The sequence below is a fragment of the Rhamphochromis longiceps genome, linkage group LG10, assembly GCF_057381845.1.
Source record: "Rhamphochromis longiceps isolate RC_006_pf linkage group LG10, R_longiceps_female_GT1.1, whole genome shotgun sequence".
Classification (NCBI taxonomy): domain Eukaryota; kingdom Metazoa; phylum Chordata; class Actinopteri; order Cichliformes; family Cichlidae; genus Rhamphochromis; species Rhamphochromis longiceps.
In genome coordinates, this window is record NC_140566.1 from 17,766,689 (window position 1) to 17,786,212 (window position 19,524).

At 40.7% G+C, this 19,524-nt stretch overlaps 2 protein-coding genes across 4 annotated transcripts in view; one reads left to right on the plus strand and one right to left on the minus strand.

Moving 5' to 3' along the window:
• The window catches only part of LOC146660671 (uncharacterized), a 51,235-nt gene extending 31,827 nt beyond the window's left edge, over positions 1-19,408 (plus strand). The window contains exons 2-4 of the mRNA XM_085421601.1: positions 13,949-14,400; positions 14,717-14,852; positions 15,135-19,408. Of these exons, the coding sequence (XP_085277727.1) occupies positions 13,949-14,400; positions 14,717-14,852; positions 15,135-15,845 (1,299 nt within the window). The 3' untranslated portion in view covers positions 15,846-19,408. The remainder of the gene's footprint in view (positions 1-13,948; positions 14,401-14,716; positions 14,853-15,134) is intronic.
• The window catches only part of cadm2a (cell adhesion molecule 2a), a 239,753-nt gene that overhangs the window by 200,097 nt on the left and 20,132 nt on the right, over positions 1-19,524 (minus strand). The window lies entirely within an intron of this gene.

Genomic DNA, 19,524 nt, shown 5'->3' on the forward strand with positions numbered 1-19,524 from the left:
CAGGGGAACATGTTCAAGCAGATTCATCTTTCAAATAAAATGTGTTGCGTACGGGAAAACACTTCCTTTGCCGAAGTGATGAATGAATGAGTGAGGAAAGTGGCAGCAAGGAATAGGATGAGAAACGAGGAGGGAAAACAGTGAAGAATGATTACACGAAGATTGTAACCTAATTTTTTCCAGCATGTTAAACACATTTGCAAAATTTATACAGCCAAGTCTAACCTTATCTCTTGTGACGCGCACTGCTTTGTATATATGATGATGTTTAAATAGTCTGACAGCCATGCATTATGCTATCCCATGTGCTTGCATAGGTGAATTATTTGTCAAAGTGAAAGTGTATATGGTCTACTTATAGAGCATGATGCCTCTGTCGATATCCAATCACTGTGAAAAACTACGCTCTGCGAGCTAAAAGCGAGCCCGAGGGAGCATCAGACATTTATCTGTGCCTAACAAGTATCCTCAGAGTTGGCTGGGACACACACACACACACACACACACACACACACACACACACACACACACACACACACACAAATGCAAGAATATACACAAGGTAATGTGTACAGTGTTTGTTGGTGTGAAATTGAGAGCTAAGATGTATAGTTTAAAAATAGCTGGTCACTGATAATATGCTGCATTGAATGTCATTTATACCAAATATAATCTTGCAGTATACTCGAAGGTACCCTAATATACTCTGAGGTTAAAAACATATATATTTTTTAAGCTTATACATTTTAATCGGCGCATTTCCTTCTTTTCTATTAGTACCAACAATCATTAATAAATGTGCACGGAATTATAAAAAGCTGGGAATTATGCAGATTGTTGTGCCAACATTTGCACTAGAGACCGTAGGCTGCAATGTTGCAACGCAGACAGAAAAAAAAAAACTGCCAGAGCAACAGAGAGAATGCAATCCGCGGTGCACACTGGAATCTCAACACCTGATCCACAAGTAAGCTAGTTAGAGGCAGGCTCTTTGATCTCTGGAGAATGGCTTTGTTTGGGGGAAGCTGATTGAAGACAAATCCATGTTATAAACAACACACAGACACACACACACACACACACACACACACACACACACACAAATGAACAAAACAAACACAAAAGTGAAGCACAAACTGTATTGTTTTACTTCTCTTCTAAAAATTCCCCAATTTACATTGAAAACATGGGATTCTGCCCTTGTTTGTGCACATCATGTCAAATATGACAGAGTTAGCGTGTATCAACCTTGTTAACACACAGAGCACTCTCAGGGCTGAGACACATTTGTCCTGAATGGCTGATATGTTTGCAGGAAAAGGCCACCTCACACTCCTTCTGTGTTTTGTTAAAGATTTCCACTCTTTCTTTTCAATTCCAAATTCTTTCAGCCCTCTCTCTCTCTCTCTCTCTCTCTCTCTTGCCCTACTTTCCCACCGGCAAAAGTTGATATTATGCAAATGCCCACTAATGCTAATGTTTGAAGGCTGGCACAGGCCTTATTTGCATATGGCAGCACACTCAGCCAGTGAAACAGCATGACATTTTGACCCTGGTCAGGTTGCTAAGGGAACTGCCCCCCCCTCCCACTTCCCAGTCCACTCAAACACACACACACACCAAAAAAAGGAGAAAAAAATCAAGCTCTACCCTGACAACAACAACATTGGTCAGTTCTCATGTGCTGCATAATTCCCAATTAAGGGTTCACAACTTTATCTAGTGTACCATGTGAAGTTTGCCCCTTGACTGCAGGCGCATCCCAATGTGGTCCAACATGCACAAAATGACTGGTAATGTCACCATCCCAGTCACTGTGCTCTGTTTTTGAAATGAAAATAGATTACTGACAACAACAGGCTCAATTTTCTTTTGGTAATTTGACAATGAACAATAATTCTTTTTTAAATACATATGCTTCTCTTCCCGCTTTGTCGCTTAAAGGACTATTATTATTACTAGTTTTCAACGGGAAACAAAGGCAAAAAACCCCCAAAAATAAACATAGCATTGTTGGTGCACAGCAAACAATGACACATGCAGCCATGCACAGGTAGGCAACACTACTTACACATACTATGTGCCATACTTTCAGGGAAACACACACACAAACAGGGAGAGTTTTCCTGAACAGAACAATGGCTGACAAGGATGGATGTTCTGGATTCTAGCTGCTTAAGGATTATGTGAATGGGTCTTCTCAGCACAAGATAAGCCAATAAGACCTTCTCTTGGACAGCATATTTGGGCTGCTGGGATGCGACTTTTAGGAATCCTCTTTCAGTCACACCATCTATGCATCTACCAAAGCTGAGGCTTGCACATATTTGCTGTGAAAATAACGATGCAGAGTAAAGATGTGGCGAGACTAAATGAAAGTGGGGAAATTGAGTAAGAGAGAGAGAGAGAGAGACAGAGAGAGAGAGAGAGAGAGAGAGAGAGAGAGGGGATGAGAGGAGTCAAACGGCTGTATGTGATTTACAGTCAGGCTGGCTACACATGTCGAACCACTGATATTCAGTAGCCACAGCTCCTGTTACTATTACTTCTGTTTATCTTGTCATATTGGTCAGCTCAAATGAAAATGAGACACTTTTCATTACAGCCTGACACCTCCACGCATTACATTCATTTTCCCCTGTATTATCTGAATCTATGTCAACCATTCATGCAGTCGCTTTTTTACATCCACAATCTCACATGCATTCTATTTCGCTTACACCCCCCTGGCAAAACTTCTCTCTCCCTCATCCTTATCTATTAGCAAAAGTTCCACTTAATAATTATGTCTACATCAATACCAGTTTTAACCAGAGTTCAAACAAGTGAGGTCTTTTAATGCAGAAACTGATCAAATAATAAATGTGGATTTTTTTTTTTTTAGATCAGCTTTTAATAAATAAACAATTATGTTAGGGTAATCTGTAATTGATGGTGTTTTGGCATTGAATTCTCCAGAAATTTAGATGATACCACTAGAGATGGACCGATCCGATATTACGTATCGGTATCGGTCCGATACTGACCTAAATTACTGGATCGGATATCGGAGAAAAATAAAAAATGTAATCCGATCCATTAAATATCACGAAAGCACCTCACAAAACTTGCAACACGCCGTAACTCACCTCAGAACGTTAGCAGTCGGAGCAGTATGCATCACGTGATAGAGCAGCTGTGGCATGCCGGACCTGTCGGTGGTCTGGATAGCATGTGGAGCTTCGCTAGCAACCTGGCATTTCATCTCCGACAAAGTTATCCCCGAGAGAAGTAAAGCAAGTGTGTAAGTCCATCTCTGAATGTTTGTAAAGCATTCCCACGTTAAGCTTAACAAGCGACTGCCTCTCGCTCTCCGGCTGCTACTTCAATCATGAAACTGCTTAAATGATCAGCTGATCGGCTTTTCTGTCGCGAGTCCGTGTCTCTTGTTTGTTTTTGGCCCACTTTGCACCAGAAAGAGGAAACCAGCGGCTGAACAACAGCAGCACGTTTAAGCTTGATCAGCTGTTGTTAGAATGTATTTAATATTACTTTCTACTCCAGGATCTTTTTCTACGTAGCTGACACTGGTAACTGTGCAGGGGCGGATCTAGCAAAGTTTAGCCAGGGGGGCCGATAGGGCATGAACAGGGAAAAGGGGGCACAAAGACATACTTTTCTTTCTTATTCTCATTTAAAATGTCGAGCTTTTAATAAATAATTATCTGACACCCAAAGTTTTAATTTGATGTAAAATGAATAGAAGTCAATTACTGTATATAGTGACTATTAAGTCTAATATACCCTAGTAAGCTATAGTACTTTTTACTTTGGGAAGGTACCATCTGTGCAGTCTGCAATTTTGTTGAAGAAAGATGTTGAATCTATTTAATATTTCTTGAAAAATAATTGATTTCTGTGCATTTTTTTTCACACTGCATCAAATTAAGGTTGATTACGTCGATTAAGCATCATGAGGTGGAGCGTGAGGGGTGGTTCCCTATTTTTTATTTATTTCTTTTTGTTGTTGCTGGGAGTTGGAACCCTATTAGTTAGGTTGCTTAATATTTACGCTAAGTACTCTTTAAAATACCAGAATAGGGAGGATGGTGTAGGTCTAAGTTTATTAGATTGATCAGTATTGCTGAACTATGAAATATTTTTTTTGTATACAGGTATAACAGAATAGCTTTAGTGTAGTTGTTGTTTTAAACTTGAGTATGAACTTGCAGACTTGCAAAATGCAGCAAGATATTTTAAAAAACAGTTTTGTTGATTAAAAAACACTATATCGGATTCATATCGGTATCGGCAGATATCCAAATTTATGATATCGGTATCGGTATCGGACATAAAAAAGTGGTATCGTGCCATCTCTAGATACCACCAACTAATTCTGATCCGAGCCACCCAACCACCACAGGCTGGAGATTTTAGAGAATTAGAGATGTTAAAGATGCTCTGAGTCCAGTGTTGTCGCTGGTCTGACTAATTCTTAAAGCAATAAATATCACCGATTAAAAGTCTGATCGGAACATCTTTACAGCAGATAAGCTTTAATTCCTGCAGCACCAACCTGTAATAGAAGAACAAGCGACATAATGACACAATGTTCCTGTGAGAGAACTGATGATGAAAGTGCCACAAAGAGAGGACTAATTATCCAGATAGAAGGGAAAATTAAACAGGCCGACACATTTACAACACAAAACAGTGAAATATCACAATCAACCTAGCAGATCTTGCTTCCTGTTTTTGGAACAGGAAGCAGATTGTTGTATTCTTTCTGGGTGAATACTCAATCTGAAAAAGGTTTTGGTAGCGCTGTGGCGTAAAATGTTACATTTTTGGGAGTCCAGAACAATTAAATAAAAAATATTGGCTGTAATAGTTACACCTGCTATTACTGTACCAAGATATGTCTACCATTTGAGAGCATCACAACATTTCTGGTGCACATGGGAACAGTACCATGTAGGACATAGCTTTCAAACGCTGTTTATCTACTTTAATTTTTTTTTTTTTTTTTTTTTAGGCCTGCCATTTCTTTTTTTTCTGCTCTTCTTTTTTTCTGTACACATTTCACACTATATCGAGATATGGCAAGTTTGTGGCTAATAGCTCTCTGGACATTACTTTGTTGGTAAAAAAAAAGAAAAAGAAAAAATATATATATATTAGATATATAATTGCCTTTCGGAATATGTTACCTTTTGCATTTCTCAAAGATTCAACAAAAAACTGCTAAAATTATGCATTTTACCAGGCTGCTAGTAACAAAGAGGCTAGAAATGAGTTTAAAATTGTTTCTTTACTAAATTGTTTGATATGTGCAGAAACATCACTGGTTCATCCTCTGAGCTAGATAGCTGAGTTTTAAATGGCTTAACAAATAAAAATACATTTCTGTAAAATTGGTCAGAAGCTGGGCGGCTGTAGCTCAGGAGGTAAAGCAGGTCCTCTACTAGTCAGATGGTTGGTGGTTTAACCCCATCTGCTCCAGTCTAAATACTAACCCTAGTGCTATATTAGAACCAGTCGGTTTACTATAAAAGGCCTGGATTGAAAATGAGTGAAAATGCAGCAAATGTCCAAAGAAAAACTTTGAATGTTGGATGGATGACTTTGCACAGTACTGCATGTCAATCACACTGCATGTGTGAGCTGTTCTTTTGATATTCAGTATCTTTGATCTCTTAATAGACATTTTTTTCAAACTGTAAAAGGTTAAGACGTGAACATCCTTAGTTTTAGGTTTTTCATCCCAAACACCCAACTCCTGTTTGCTTTGGAGAAAGAGCAAAGCTTCGTCTCTTTTCAGCTCTGTGTCACAAACAGGGAAATACTCAGCCAGCTGTATTTATATTCCTTGCACATGTACCTTTTGTTTAAGAGCAGGTGACTTGTGTTTACTGCTACACAACCTTTTTACAATCCCATCTTGCAACATCTGTTCACATCATTTCGGGTTGGCTAAACTGAAGCCCTGTCTTTATATCATATATTCTATTCTATCAAATGTATAAAAGTATGCACATCATATTTTAAACTCTACAAGCTAATAGGTGATGAAAATTAAGCATGTAAGATTTAAGAGGTTCAGTGCCCAAGTGGGCCTTACTTGCCTTTCACTGCTGTAGATGCCTGGAAGTCGTCTGTAAGTCACCCCATGTAAATGAATTTCACAGATTCATTAGACCTGGTGAACAATGTTAATCACCAAAGGAAAAAAATCTTTTCATATTCTAGCAACGACCACATCTTCACTTCATACTTGGATGCTTGAGAAAGCAGAAAAGTAGCACAGTTAGATTTAAGACATTAAAAATGCTTGGAAACACTTTTAAAAGCCCCTGAATCTAGATTGCAAGATGTTGATGGCAGCTTTAATTTAGTTATCTGATTAGGCTCTGGGGAAAGCTCTAATAAGTTGAAATTGCAGCGGGTATGGCTAGAGGCACTGAGTATGACTTTGTGTCGCCACACACCAAAGTGTTTCTCTGCTGTAAAGGCCTTCCATTTATTTGTCATATATCTAATTCAAGACTGCAGAATATGCACTTTTCTGCCATTCTTTCCCTCCTATTTCTTGTTTATGAGGTTTCTTTCATTAGAGTGGCTTTTTAATTACTGTTCCCTCGCTCTTTATGGCCTTGTTTTTTTTCTTCTGTTTTTTATCAAAGTACTTCTTTGATAGTTTTATAAGTTGCACCACTGAATGTGTGGTAAGCAGATTAATAGGAGAGTAATGTCATTAAAATGGTAATGTGTAGACTTGGGCGAGATGCTGAAAACAATAATACTCCATTTGATTAATGACACTCCAAAGCATGAGCATGCACAATAAATGTAAACGCACACAAACAAACAAACACACACACACACACACATACACACACACACACACTCCAGTGATTTGATTTTTCCTCAAACAAACTTTTTTCCATTTTAAAATTTTCATGTTTGATGCTTATGTTTCATTTTTCATTTCAGATTCATTTATATGGCATATCCCTTTTAGGCAAAGCACTTTTCATCTTGCTTTTTATTCCCACACACTCTCATGGATGTCACTAAACTAGCATGAATGGCACTTGGCTAACCATGCAATTTGTGTTTCAGCATCTTGCCTAAGGACACTTCGATATGTGGGTAGGAGGAGACAGGGATAAAACCACCAACTATGTGATTAATGGACAACATTCCCTAATGTGTGAGACTATATTTATTTTTGAATATTTTCAAATTCTAGGTTTACTTTAGCAAGTAAATAAACACATTTGAATCTCACTTTCATTTAATTTTACTACTATAAAGGGGGGGAAGCCAACCTGTCTCAGTTACCACTGGTTTGTGGAAAATTTCTCTTCTCCAACTCATAAAACCCAAAGTGACATATGTGAAAAGGAGAAAAAGGTCAAATAAAAATAAGACAAACTACAAAGAAGACAACTTAAAAAGAATCAGTAGCCATCCATCATTGCTGTTGTTTCACCAGATCATTTTTATAGACACGTAAAAGCACACAACAGGGGTTATTGCTCTAAAATAGTATGAAATTTCTATTTAAGTTTTAGTAAATGTGTGGGGAAAATATCTCTTACCGTGTTTCTCTAATCTGAAAATGCATTTTATTTTTATTTTTGCCGGTGATGCTGCCTTAACAGTAAGAACTGTTTTGGATTTAAAGTATCTGAAGTAAGATTTGTAGTTCTGAAAAGTCAGGGCACTAGCAGTGCACTGCAGTGGTGAGTCCTATGGGACGGGGAGCATGAATGTTAACGTTTTTATTGTATAATCTTGCTTTTGGTTCAGTGTTTTTCTTTCTGGTCAGGGATCGAATGAAGACACAGTAGGGTACTGATAAAAGAATGACTGCATCTAAATTTGTGTCCAGCGTGTTCTGATCTTTATATAAACACACAGTTTCTGGTGTCGTTTCTTTGGTACATGAATAAAATGAGTGAAAGGTAAATTGAGAAATACTCTAGGAGATATTTGTTATGCACCAGATAATTAGGACTTAAATTACAACGTATTTAAAGCTCCTAGGGGAAAGAAATATATGCCTTGTTTTCTAAACATTAATGGTTAGGTGATTATGTTTAAACCACACATATAAACAGTGGAGTCGAGTTTTTAAATTATAATGTAAGGGTTTTAAAATACTTGTTCATCAGGCAGCATTAGAGAAAGAAATTGTGCACAAGCACACACACACAGGATATAAAACAGCACAATAGTGGTGGAGATGTCATTATAAAATGCTGTTGTGGATGCTTTTCTAATGAAATGTGGAGCTGTCTGTGCAATGTCTATGCAATCCACGGTTTCCAACCAACCAAGGACACAGAGTGAGTGAAATCAAAACAAAGACAGAAAGGGAGTAGAGAATAGGTAGTTCAGAGAGACTGATTATTTTTAAAAGAAATGAAAAGGATTGATTTATAGCATCTTTTGGTTTTCAACACTAGGGATGTGCAGACATGGTATAAGCCAGTATTTGCCATACTTGCAACTAAGATGGCAGTCATCAGTCTGTTGTGTCCCATCACTCCTTATTTCTGGGATTGAGTGCAAAGACTTTGTATGATTGATTTTCTACTCATGATACGACTTACTGTGTTTCCCTCTTACAACATGGGGAATAAAAGACAAAAATAGGTAAGTAATGGCTATTTGCCAAACTGGTATTTTAAACATTGGCGTCACCCCCAAATTTCACAAACAGAGCATCCTATTCAAAGCCTCGCTTGGGCTTTAAAGACCATGATAAATAGGCTAGGTGAAAAATCACATGCATTTTCCAAAAAACTCTCATATATATTGACAACCATAGTAATGCTATTCTCTATGGTTTTTTTACTTGAGCAGTATCCACACTTTCCTGGAAATCTGATTTAGTGACTCTTCTGCAAACCAAACAGATGCCACTTTGGAAGAACTGCATTCAAAGTCATCATGAAGTTTAGCAGCAGGGATTGTTTTACTTGTGCTACACACCCTGGCCTCCACTTCATTTCTTACCTGGCTCCAACATATAGGGCATGTTACTTGCCGTCTGTAGCTATTGTTAAAAAAAGAAGAAGAAGAAAATTCCATGAAATGTCCATAAAAGCCGCCAATTTAATATACAATGCTGGTTCCTACAAACGGGGTTATCCAGTACCAGCAACCTGCGTATGTGCATCTGTGGGCGTTTATTGGTGCAAATAGGAAACAGCTGGCAAATAATCAAATAATGACCAACAGTGACAGATAAAGGGAATTTAGGGTTTCTCCCAGTCTTCCAGCATCGAAACAATTCTGCACAGCTATGCCTGCTCAAAATGGCTCTGTGGGAATAAATCTAGCTCCTGGGCTACTGCACTAGATACAGGACAACACCATGTGAGCACAGCCCACACACACTCTAATATGTCTGCTTCGCTGTGTTTTTCTAAAAAATATAAGCGAGTATGCATTGGATCATTTAATTCAATCCATTATTACAATACACAGGGTATACAAACACAAGTCACAAAGTAAAAACAAAAAACTAATTCTCAAACGGACTGTACATTTTTTTTATGGATTTTAAACAGAGACCTCAGGGTGCCTGGAAGAGGGGGTTGATGCTTTACAGCCAGGACAGCATGACTGGGAGGTAGTCTCTCATCACTTAACAGGCCTGGGCCCTTACAGACAGCACTCCGTTCGTCAGCCTGTCAGAGGTCCAAAGCTGACCCTGCAGAACCCCTTTGGCTCTGGCTAACAGCGCGCCAAGAGGCTGAGGAAAACGGCAAATCCAGAGCCTCAAAGAGGCTTCTGTCTCTGTCGTTACTGGTTAATATCTAACCATTCACCAGTAAATTTCACATAAGGAAGCACTTAAGAGGACACTCACACATGAGGCAGTCACAAAGAAGAGAAAAGATCCTTTCAAATACATTAAGTATTTGCGGGTATTATTTATCTATACATCTTGTTTGACAGTGCGCTTTCACTGATTGGTGATATAGGCACATAAACAAACATAAACACAGACATAACACAAATCCTGTGCGCTGGCGTTCGGTTACTTTGCACTATACTGTGCCGTAGGCTTGGAGTCATGCTACATTTGAGGCACAACAAAAATAGAATGTGACTAAAAGAAAGCCAAACAATATCAGCCTCCAAACCACAACTGTTCCCGTAGCAAGGGAGAATGACATGTCTGAGCACTTGCATACATGCACGCGCACGCACACACGCACACACACAAATACTGCTCTGTAAGAACAAAGGACAGGAGGGTGAAAAGAGTGCGATGCCACATCAGCAAATACACCCCAGCATGCCAAAAATGTTACACGTGACCTTGGTCAAAGGTGTGCACCTGTAGGCGTGTGAGATCCACGCTGATTACATCTGACCTGCATGTGGCTGAGACACTGACATGGGTTGAGATCAGAAAGACACCGGCAGCTGAGAGCAAGAATTATATGTGTTCGGTGAGTAATATGTATATAAGTATAATTCACAAGTGTTTTTTAATTGTTGTGTTTTTTGAAATATCCCAGCAGCAACAGTAAGCTAAAAGAAAATGTGTATATATGAGAATTTCTTTTAAAGTGGGTTATCGAAATGTTAAAAAGGAAAGCTATTTCTAGCATCTGCATAATGCATATGAAAATGCCATTAAATAAAAGGGTATACATTAATTCAGTTATAAATTCTGTTATGGTTATAAAAATATATGTATATGTCTGAATCAGATGTTGGCAGCACATGCCTCTGCTGATGACTATTCTCTGCTGCACTGGCAGAAGTAAATCTATTAAAAACCAAACACTGTATAGCTTTCAAAAGCTTTGGCCAAGGCACCCTAGACTAAAACAGATGTGATTTAAAGACAAATACAAAATGCTGAAAATCAGTCTGACAATCTGATCAGCACAGACCGGACTATTGTATCCACAGAATCTTCACAACACTGATTTCGAACTGGGCAAAATGATCGCTTGCGGTATGTTAAAAGTTGTCACGGTTTCATCTTTACTAACAAAGTCACGGTTTCCTTGGATTGATTCGTCAATTGTGAAAGAAGCTCGCGGCAACCACTTCACAACCTGCTACAAATGTATGATGCATAGCAATGTGGGAGCGGGTGGGAGCGGGTGGTTGGATAAGGAGCAAGGGGCTAAGGGACGATGTGGGTGTGAACTGCAGAAGCAAGTTTCTAATCAATCCAGGGATGTATGTTATCTTCCATTGTTTTCCCTGGAGGGGTTCTAGTAAGCTGTGTACTGTAGGAGCAAAAGACCACTTATGGCCACTCTATAATAGCGGGGTTTATGTGAGGCTGAAAAGTAGATGAAGCCCAGGGCACGCACACATACACACACACACAATAAGAGGGGCCCCTCGTTACTCATGCATGACCAGTCCATAATGCACTTCTGCGCTTTCACTCACCGTTGGCAGGACAACAGAATTACTGAGAAAAAGGATTTGGGAAGGCAGAATTTGCCAAGACTGTGGGAACAGCCAGATTCCTTCTTATACCACAAAAGATGGAGGACGAGCTGCTCGACTCTCTCATTCTCTGATACAAACTTTCAGAGCAATGAAAGTATTATCCTTGTATCACCTTCTTTTCCTGAGCCCGGTGCAGCAGTGAAAGTACTTTTCCGCTTGGATTGCATGCAAAACATTTGCACATAAAAAGGTTGGTTAAATGGAAATTACACAAGTAAAACATGGAAGTGTGTCTGGGAAACAGAAAATGATGCAAAATGATTGCACCTGCAAGTCATATAGTTTTAGCTATGTGTAAATACGTGCGTGTGTGTGTGTGTGTGTGTGTGTGTGTGTGTGTGTGTGTGTGTGTGTGTGTGTGTGTCTATGCGTGCCAAGTTTTCAGCTCTGGCTGAGCATTGATCGGTCTATCTCCCTACAAAGCAGATGTGAGCAGACAACTAATGGAAGAGCTAGCCTCAATTAGCCCACTGACTGATGGGAAATGTGATTTCATTTAGTTGTCACTACAGAGACTGTAAACAAGTCATGTTGCCCTGCTAGGAGACATGGCAAAAGGAAGCAGACGTACACAGTGAGACAGACAGGAAGAGGGGTTACGTTAGAAAGATGAAGAATCCCTTTTCGTTTCTTGATAGCTGTGACTACATCAGTGTGTGTGTTAAAAATCTGACGCAGTGTCACCACTTTAAATACAACTTTTCATTCAATGGCCATTACATAAAACGTCCAGATAAACTGATCGAGAGCTTTAGACATTTAAAACTGAGATTTTAAAAAGGGCAATTTTCTCGCCTGATTATGATTTCAGATTTTTTTTCCCTGTGTGACATTTACTGTGGCCTTTACTAATTTGTGCCACGTTTGATTTTCTTTCTGACATATATACAAACAAAAATATGTTTTCTCCAATGCTAAACTTTTAAAAAAAATGTGTTTTTCATAATAACAAAATTTAAAAAAGAAGTTATTAAACGTCAGAATTTCCAGGTGTCAGCTTAGCTTCCGGTATGAGCTGATGATTACATGCCACAATATGCTTTCCTGTCTGGTCTCCACTTTCCTATGTAATAAATACAAATAATGATAATAATAATAATAATGAAAAAAAAAATGAGTTGCCGTACACCCACCTGTGTTTACCTGACATATTTTACCTTACTAAAAAAAGCAGGCACAGCAGATTTATATAAAAATCGTTATCAATTCACCAGTTAACAAGACATCAGCAATCTTCTCTTTTCTCATCTCCATAATTATTCTACTAACTGATTTGAAGCTTTGCTTATACTGAGGCTGCTGGCTTGTGGCTAGCTCCGAGTTATGGGTAGCTGTACCTTTAACCACTTTTCCTTTTCCTTTGTTAGCTTGTTTAAGAAGTCTGTGTTCAGCTGGGTGAGGGTGATTTAAATGTCTGAAAAGGTTTATTGTTGCAGAAATGTTCATTGTGGTCGGCGGTTTACTTTGGTGAACTTTGTGTCTTCACTCACAGTGAGGAGCTGCAATGCTAATGACATGTTAGAATGTCATGTCATGTCTATGAGTGTGCATGTTGCACATGAATGGACAGGCTCCTAATTTGATATATGGGTCACTGACCTGTCGGTCACCAGTCCCGGCCACGGTCACTGAAAATTGGCTAATAGACTACTTGCACTAGGGCATGTGACGTATTTCCGTTTCCAAATAGTACCGCTTGTGCGTTTCCGGTACGTTTGCTTATCTATCGGTAGCTATGCTAATGTCGCTTCAGAATGAGTATAAAAAGGAAAGTATTTAAAACAGAACATTTTCAAAAACAGGAGAAGAAATACTCCGAGCATTGCTGTGTCCCACTTTGTTCAGCTTCAGCCAAATTTAACGGCATACTAAGTTTTCATGCCTTTCCGACCCATTCCGACTTGAGAAGACAATGGCTGGTAAACATACGCCGGTGTTCCAAAAAGTGATTGTCTGCCAAAAACTGATTTCCAATGTTTCTGTGTATTTTTTATGTGTAATATCTTTACGTATGTTCGTAAATAGACTTCGGTGAACAGGGTTTACAAAGGGGTTATATAGAGAATTAAAACAATATCTGTTTTTCAAGTATCTTTACAACTCTCTGCTATTGTACTTACATTATAACCAATCCGGTCCTTTATCCCCACTTAAAATATTTTTACGGAAATATTGTAATATTTGCTGCCATTTCTGCTGTCCTCTTGGCCAACTTACTCTTACAAAAGACATTTTTAATGTTAATGAGATTTTTTTTTAACTGGATAAATAAAGGTTATATAAAAGTCGCTGCCAAAAACTGATTGCGGCTTCTACCTTGTTACACGAATGTTGTTTGTGGCTCAAGATGACTTTATGTCATCCATGAGGGATGCATTTGACATATGTTTCACATATTATAGCCCAACAAGTTACTTATAGCAGTTTAAATACGAGCAATCAGTTTTTGGCAAATACCGGAAATCAGTTTTTGGCAGACAATCACTTTTTGGCACAACACCGGGATCATTTCACGATCACCTCTCACACCAGGGTCTGCTGCAGACACTTTGCCAGTGATCAACTCATAGAGCCAACAACCCTCGATGGTCGAAGGAGGCTTATTAAAGGTGCTGTACCAACACTTTTTGAGTGGAATGGCTATAAAGTTGAACCACCGCGGCGTAGTGTTTGGGAGAGAACGGAGCGACGCCCTGAACTAGTTCCTCCTGACGATCAAGAAGAGCAAAGTCTTACAAGAGATCATGACTACTGCTCAGTCCCTGAGCCGTCTGCATTGGACATATCTGCATCAGCTGCAGAAGACCTGTCCAAAGACGTGGAGACTCTGAGGAAGGAAATACAGGAGTTACGTGTCCAGCGAGAATTTGGGTTACAGCGTTTTGCTGGCTCCAACACTGACATCCGATTCTATACCAGGTACACCTAAGTTCTATTCAAGCTAACTGTTTAAAATATACCAAGGTCACCATCAGTTAAATTTCTAAAGTTTTTCCAGTCTTAATGAAAACAAAATAGATATTTACTTTTTCTCTGCTGATTGTATGTTTTATGTAGATGCTTTAGTATTTAAACGATATCCTAATGCTACAGGTAAAATACAACACCAAATACTCTTAATCAGACTATTTTATACAGCATACCATTAGCATATTTGTCACAGTTCACATTATTTTTATGTCAGTGTGTAATGTTAATTAATGATTGACACGATGTATGGCTCTCTCGTGAATAGATTTCCAAGCTATGATCATTTGATGGCATTCTGGGTTTTGATTGAGCCTTGCATCTATAAAATGATCCAGGTTTCAAGAGCCAAGTCAGCTGCCAATCGGAACGAAGAAGTGTTGACACCTGCACGCACATCAACAGTAGGTTATGGGTTTGTTGGTAGTTAGAACTAGAGGTGTAATGTTATTGTATTTATGTACAATAACATTACATTATGTACAGTAGCATACATACACAGGTGTATGTATGCTAGACTCAGTATCCTTTACATACATACACCTGTGCACTACAGCACCTCATTGTTTACCCCATGGTACAGTATGGTATGCCTAACCATTACAAAACATTTAGCCAAGAAAAGAATAATTTTACTAGTTCATAGCTTAAGGAGTAACATTTTCCCTTTTGTTTTCACCTTCCAGAGGCAGCTGCTACAGCCAATTGACGAGTTTTTTCTTTTCCTGGTTTTCCTGTCAGTTGGTTTGAAGGAGAGGGACCTGGCACACCGATTTAACATACACCAGTCCACAGTGAGCCGCATTATTGCAACATGGACAAATTTTCTTGCCACTGCACTGGGGTCTCAGTGCATCTGGCTTACACGTGAAGAAGTGCAAGCTTACCTCCCTGAGGAATTCAAAGATTTCTCAGACACCCAGATGATCCTTGACTGTACAGAGCTGAGGTGTCAGACACCATCCTCACAACTTCTCCAAAGTGAAATGTACTCTTCGTACAAATCCCACTGTACGATGAAAGCCCTGGTTGGCATAGCTCCACATGGTCCAGTGACATTCATCTCTAATCTGTATGCTGGTTCGGTTAGTGACAAGGAACTATTCAAACAATCAGGCATTGCTGAGAAGTTGACTGAAGACATGGCAGTGATGGTAGATAAGGGCTTCCTAATCACTGATTGTTGTAAATGCAAAGTGTACTGCCCACCTTTTCTATCTAAGCAGAAGCAGATGCCAGCATACCAGGTTAAGGAGACGCAGGCCATAGCCAGACTCAGGGTACATGTGGAGCGAGTCATTAGGAGGATCAAACAGAACAAACTTTTTGATAGCATCATTACCATGTCACATGTTTATAATATCAACCAACAAACACTCGTAGATTACTTAATTTAATAGACTACTCATACGATAAAAACATCGAAGCCATAATATTATCTCTAGATGCAGAAAAAGCATTTGACAGAGTTAATTGGAAATTTTTATTCGCAACTTTACACAAATTTGGTTTTGGAAACTCTTTCATAAACTGGATAAGAATATTATACAATTCCCCAACGGCTCGTATCAGAACAAATGACCAGACATCCTCCAGCTTCTGTCTCCTGAGGGGCACCAGACAGGGATGCCCACTCTCCCCCTCACTTTTTGCAATTTTTATCGAACCTCTAGCAGCAGCATTTAGACAGGCTACAACAATTAAGGGCATAAAATGTAAGAACATAGAACATAAAATCAGTCTCTATGCGGATGATGTGTTGCTTTTTCTGCAAAACACACAAACCAACCTCTCTGAGGTAATTACTTTAATAAACTGGTTTTCAAGAGTTTCAGATTATTCAATTAACTGGCCAAAATCTACAGTTCTCCCCATTAACTGCTCCTTCCATAATTCTTCCTCTGCCCCACTGCAATCCGGAAATATTAAATATTTAGGTATTAATATCTCTCCTAAGCTTTCAGACTTAACTAAACTAAACCACATCCCACTTCTAAAGAAAGTAGAAGGTGATCTGACTAGATGGAAATCTTTACCCATATCACTCATGGGAAGGGTCGCCACTATAAAAATGATGATCTTGCCAAAAATAAATTACTTATTTTTGATGATCCCTAACAAACCATCACAAGATTGGTTCAGATCTCTGGATTCATATATTTCCAAATTCCTTTGGAAAGATAAACCCCCGCGTATTAGCTTAAAAACGCTACAAAGAACCAAGGATAGAGGAGGATTAGATCTGCCTAATTTTCACCAATACTTCTTAGCCAACAGGCTTCAGTTCATCTCAGAATGGTTAAAACATACCTTCTTAGTTGAGCCCTGGCTAGATGTTGAACAGGCACTATGCAAGGATCTAGAGATTTCAGACCTACCATTTATTAGCTCAAACATCAAAAGACATGAATGCTTTAAAAGTATCAACATCAGCTTTTCTCTAACAGCATGGTGGGAGTTTCTAAAAATAACGGAGTCTTCATTAATCCCATGCAAACGTACACCTATCTGGAATAACCCTGACATATTACAAAACAATAATATGATTAATTTCCCAGAATGGAGTTGTAAAGGAATTAAATACTTAGAACATATATTAGAGGGAACAGAATTTATTCCATTTGACAGACTAGTTGAACAATATGGGATCAACAAGACAAGGTTTTTAGAATATCAACAAATTAAATCCATAGTAAAAAAGAAATTTAACCTCAGTCAAGTTGAATTACAAACACCACTAAGTGCGGCACATTTTCTTACTCTTAAATCCCCCAAATTATTATCTAAAATATACAGAACACTTTCTAAATTAGATGAATCAATATCCCTTCCTACTGCAAAGTGGGAAGCAGATTTATCAGTCAACCTAGACCAAAACTTCTGGTCTCAGATTTGCTTAAAAACTTTTAAATTAATTAAAAATCCCAGTCTGCAATTAATACAATACAAAATACTTCATAGAGTGCACTATACAGGTCATCGGATGTTCAAGATGGGCTTTACATCTTCCAACAACTGCTCACACTGTCAAGGCAATACACCAGACAATTACATCCACGCTCTTTGGTTCTGTCCACCAGTGCAAATGTTTTGGCGCGAGATATGTGAAGACTTATCAAAATGTCTGAAATGTAACATTCCAACCTCCCCCTTAGTGTGTTTGTTGGGCAGCTTAGATAATGTCACTTCAGAAAAGAATATAGCCCATATGATCTTCACTGCCCTATGCATAGCCAAGAAAACAGTCCTCATGAACTGGAAAAATAAAAATAATCTTAATTCTAACCAATATAGAAATTATCTATTAGATTACATTAGTCTTGACACAGCCTCTGCCACCACATTAGATCAATTGCTCTGGGCCCCTTTTATCAGCTCCATCACCTAGTGGGGGTGGGGGGTCATAGTTTGGTCCCGCCTTCACTGTTGTGATTGGTGAGGGGGTAGGGACAGGCTTAGGGCGTCGGGGGGTTCCCCGGAGGCATCTTCCTTGGGGGGCTCAACCCGGGGTAGCGGTCACGTCCGGTTGAGGGCTCTGTTGGCTCTCAGGTGACTGTTTCCTCGCGGCTGCGTGCAGCGGGGCTAGGGGAGGGTCTGTGCTGACGGACGTGGGTTACTGACCTGGCAACCTGGCTGCCCCTGGGTGGGTCCGGGATGGGCGTGAGGTTTTGGGGGCGCTCCGTCTCTGGGCTGGGGCCCGGGCCGGGCCTCGGGGGCTCGGGTCCTGGTTGGTGTGTTGCCGGGGTTGTGGGCGGGTGGGTGCATGGGGGCCCGGCCCTGGAGCAGGGTGCCGCCGGTGCATCGAGCCGCCTGGGGGGCTCTTCAACTGGTGGGGGGGATGGTCACATCTTGCAGGAGCTTTCTTCTCTCAGGAACTCTCTGCAGGAGGGGGAGATACAGGAGAGGTGGAGGAAGATCTCAGCCTGGGCGTTTACCGTCTTATGTAGTCTGGAAGATGTGTGGTTGGTGGGGTGGGTGCAGTTTTCTCTGTGGTGGGGTTGGGTGGACTGTCCAGGGCTCTGTGGAGCCGGGGGGCGCTACTGCACTGGGCCCCGGTCTGATGGGCCTGGGCCCCCCTTCCCTGGCGGGTCGCGGGGGGTGGGAGTGCCTACTGGGGTCAGCGGGGGAGCTGGCCCCAGGGAGGGGTTACCTGCCCCTCCCTTCCTTCCCTCCCCATCTCCAGCTGCCTCCCTCTTCCCGCTCCTCCACAACCACCCACACATGCAGGGCCTTGGAGTGGGGGTATGTCACCAGGGTGCAGAGGAGGCTACCCCCCCCCCCCCCCCCCCCCCTGTCCCCTTCTGGCTGCCTCTGCCTCAATTTTATCCCACAACTTAGACATTCACATTATTCACACTCTCATTACACATACATATAGGATCTTGGGGGTGGGCACAATCACGGAGTCCAAATCACCATCAGGGTGTATACCTCACCCCTGACGTCGTTGCCCACCTCTCAATTTTAAATACACTTAGTCATTGAGGGTTAGCAGGAGGGACTATGCGCTTACCTGCTGCTCCTTGGCAGGTAGCTCCATGCCCTCCTGGGTTTTAATTGCACCTTAGAACACATATGCATCAACACTACAATGAGCGGGTGGAGGGAGGTTTGGAGTCTTCTCCCACCCCCATTCTCTGCGGCCTGCTGGAGCGGGAGGGCTAGTAGGAGGAGTTGGCCGTCCGACTGCGGTCTGGGGTGTGGGGCCTCCCTGCTGCTGCGGAGTCGGGGTGGTCTGCCTCTCCCCACCGCAGGGAAAAGGGTAACACCACCTGGGTCTGGGTGCAATTCCCCCCTCCAGGGGCAAGGGTACCTAGACCCGGTTTGTAGAGTACGCTTGGGGAGTGTGATTGTGTGTACAGCGTCTCTTTATGTCTGTCTCCACATTGGTTGAGTGTGGAGTGAGTGCATATGAGAGCATGAGGGTGGGAATGGATGTTTGTGTCTGTGTGTGCCTGTATGTCTGTGTCTATATGTCAGGTTGGGTATCAGACACCACCTCTCTGGGGACACCTCAGGCCCTCCAAGGTTTGGAGGCCTATCTCCACCCACCACCACTTCCCCTGCCGGTGGCGG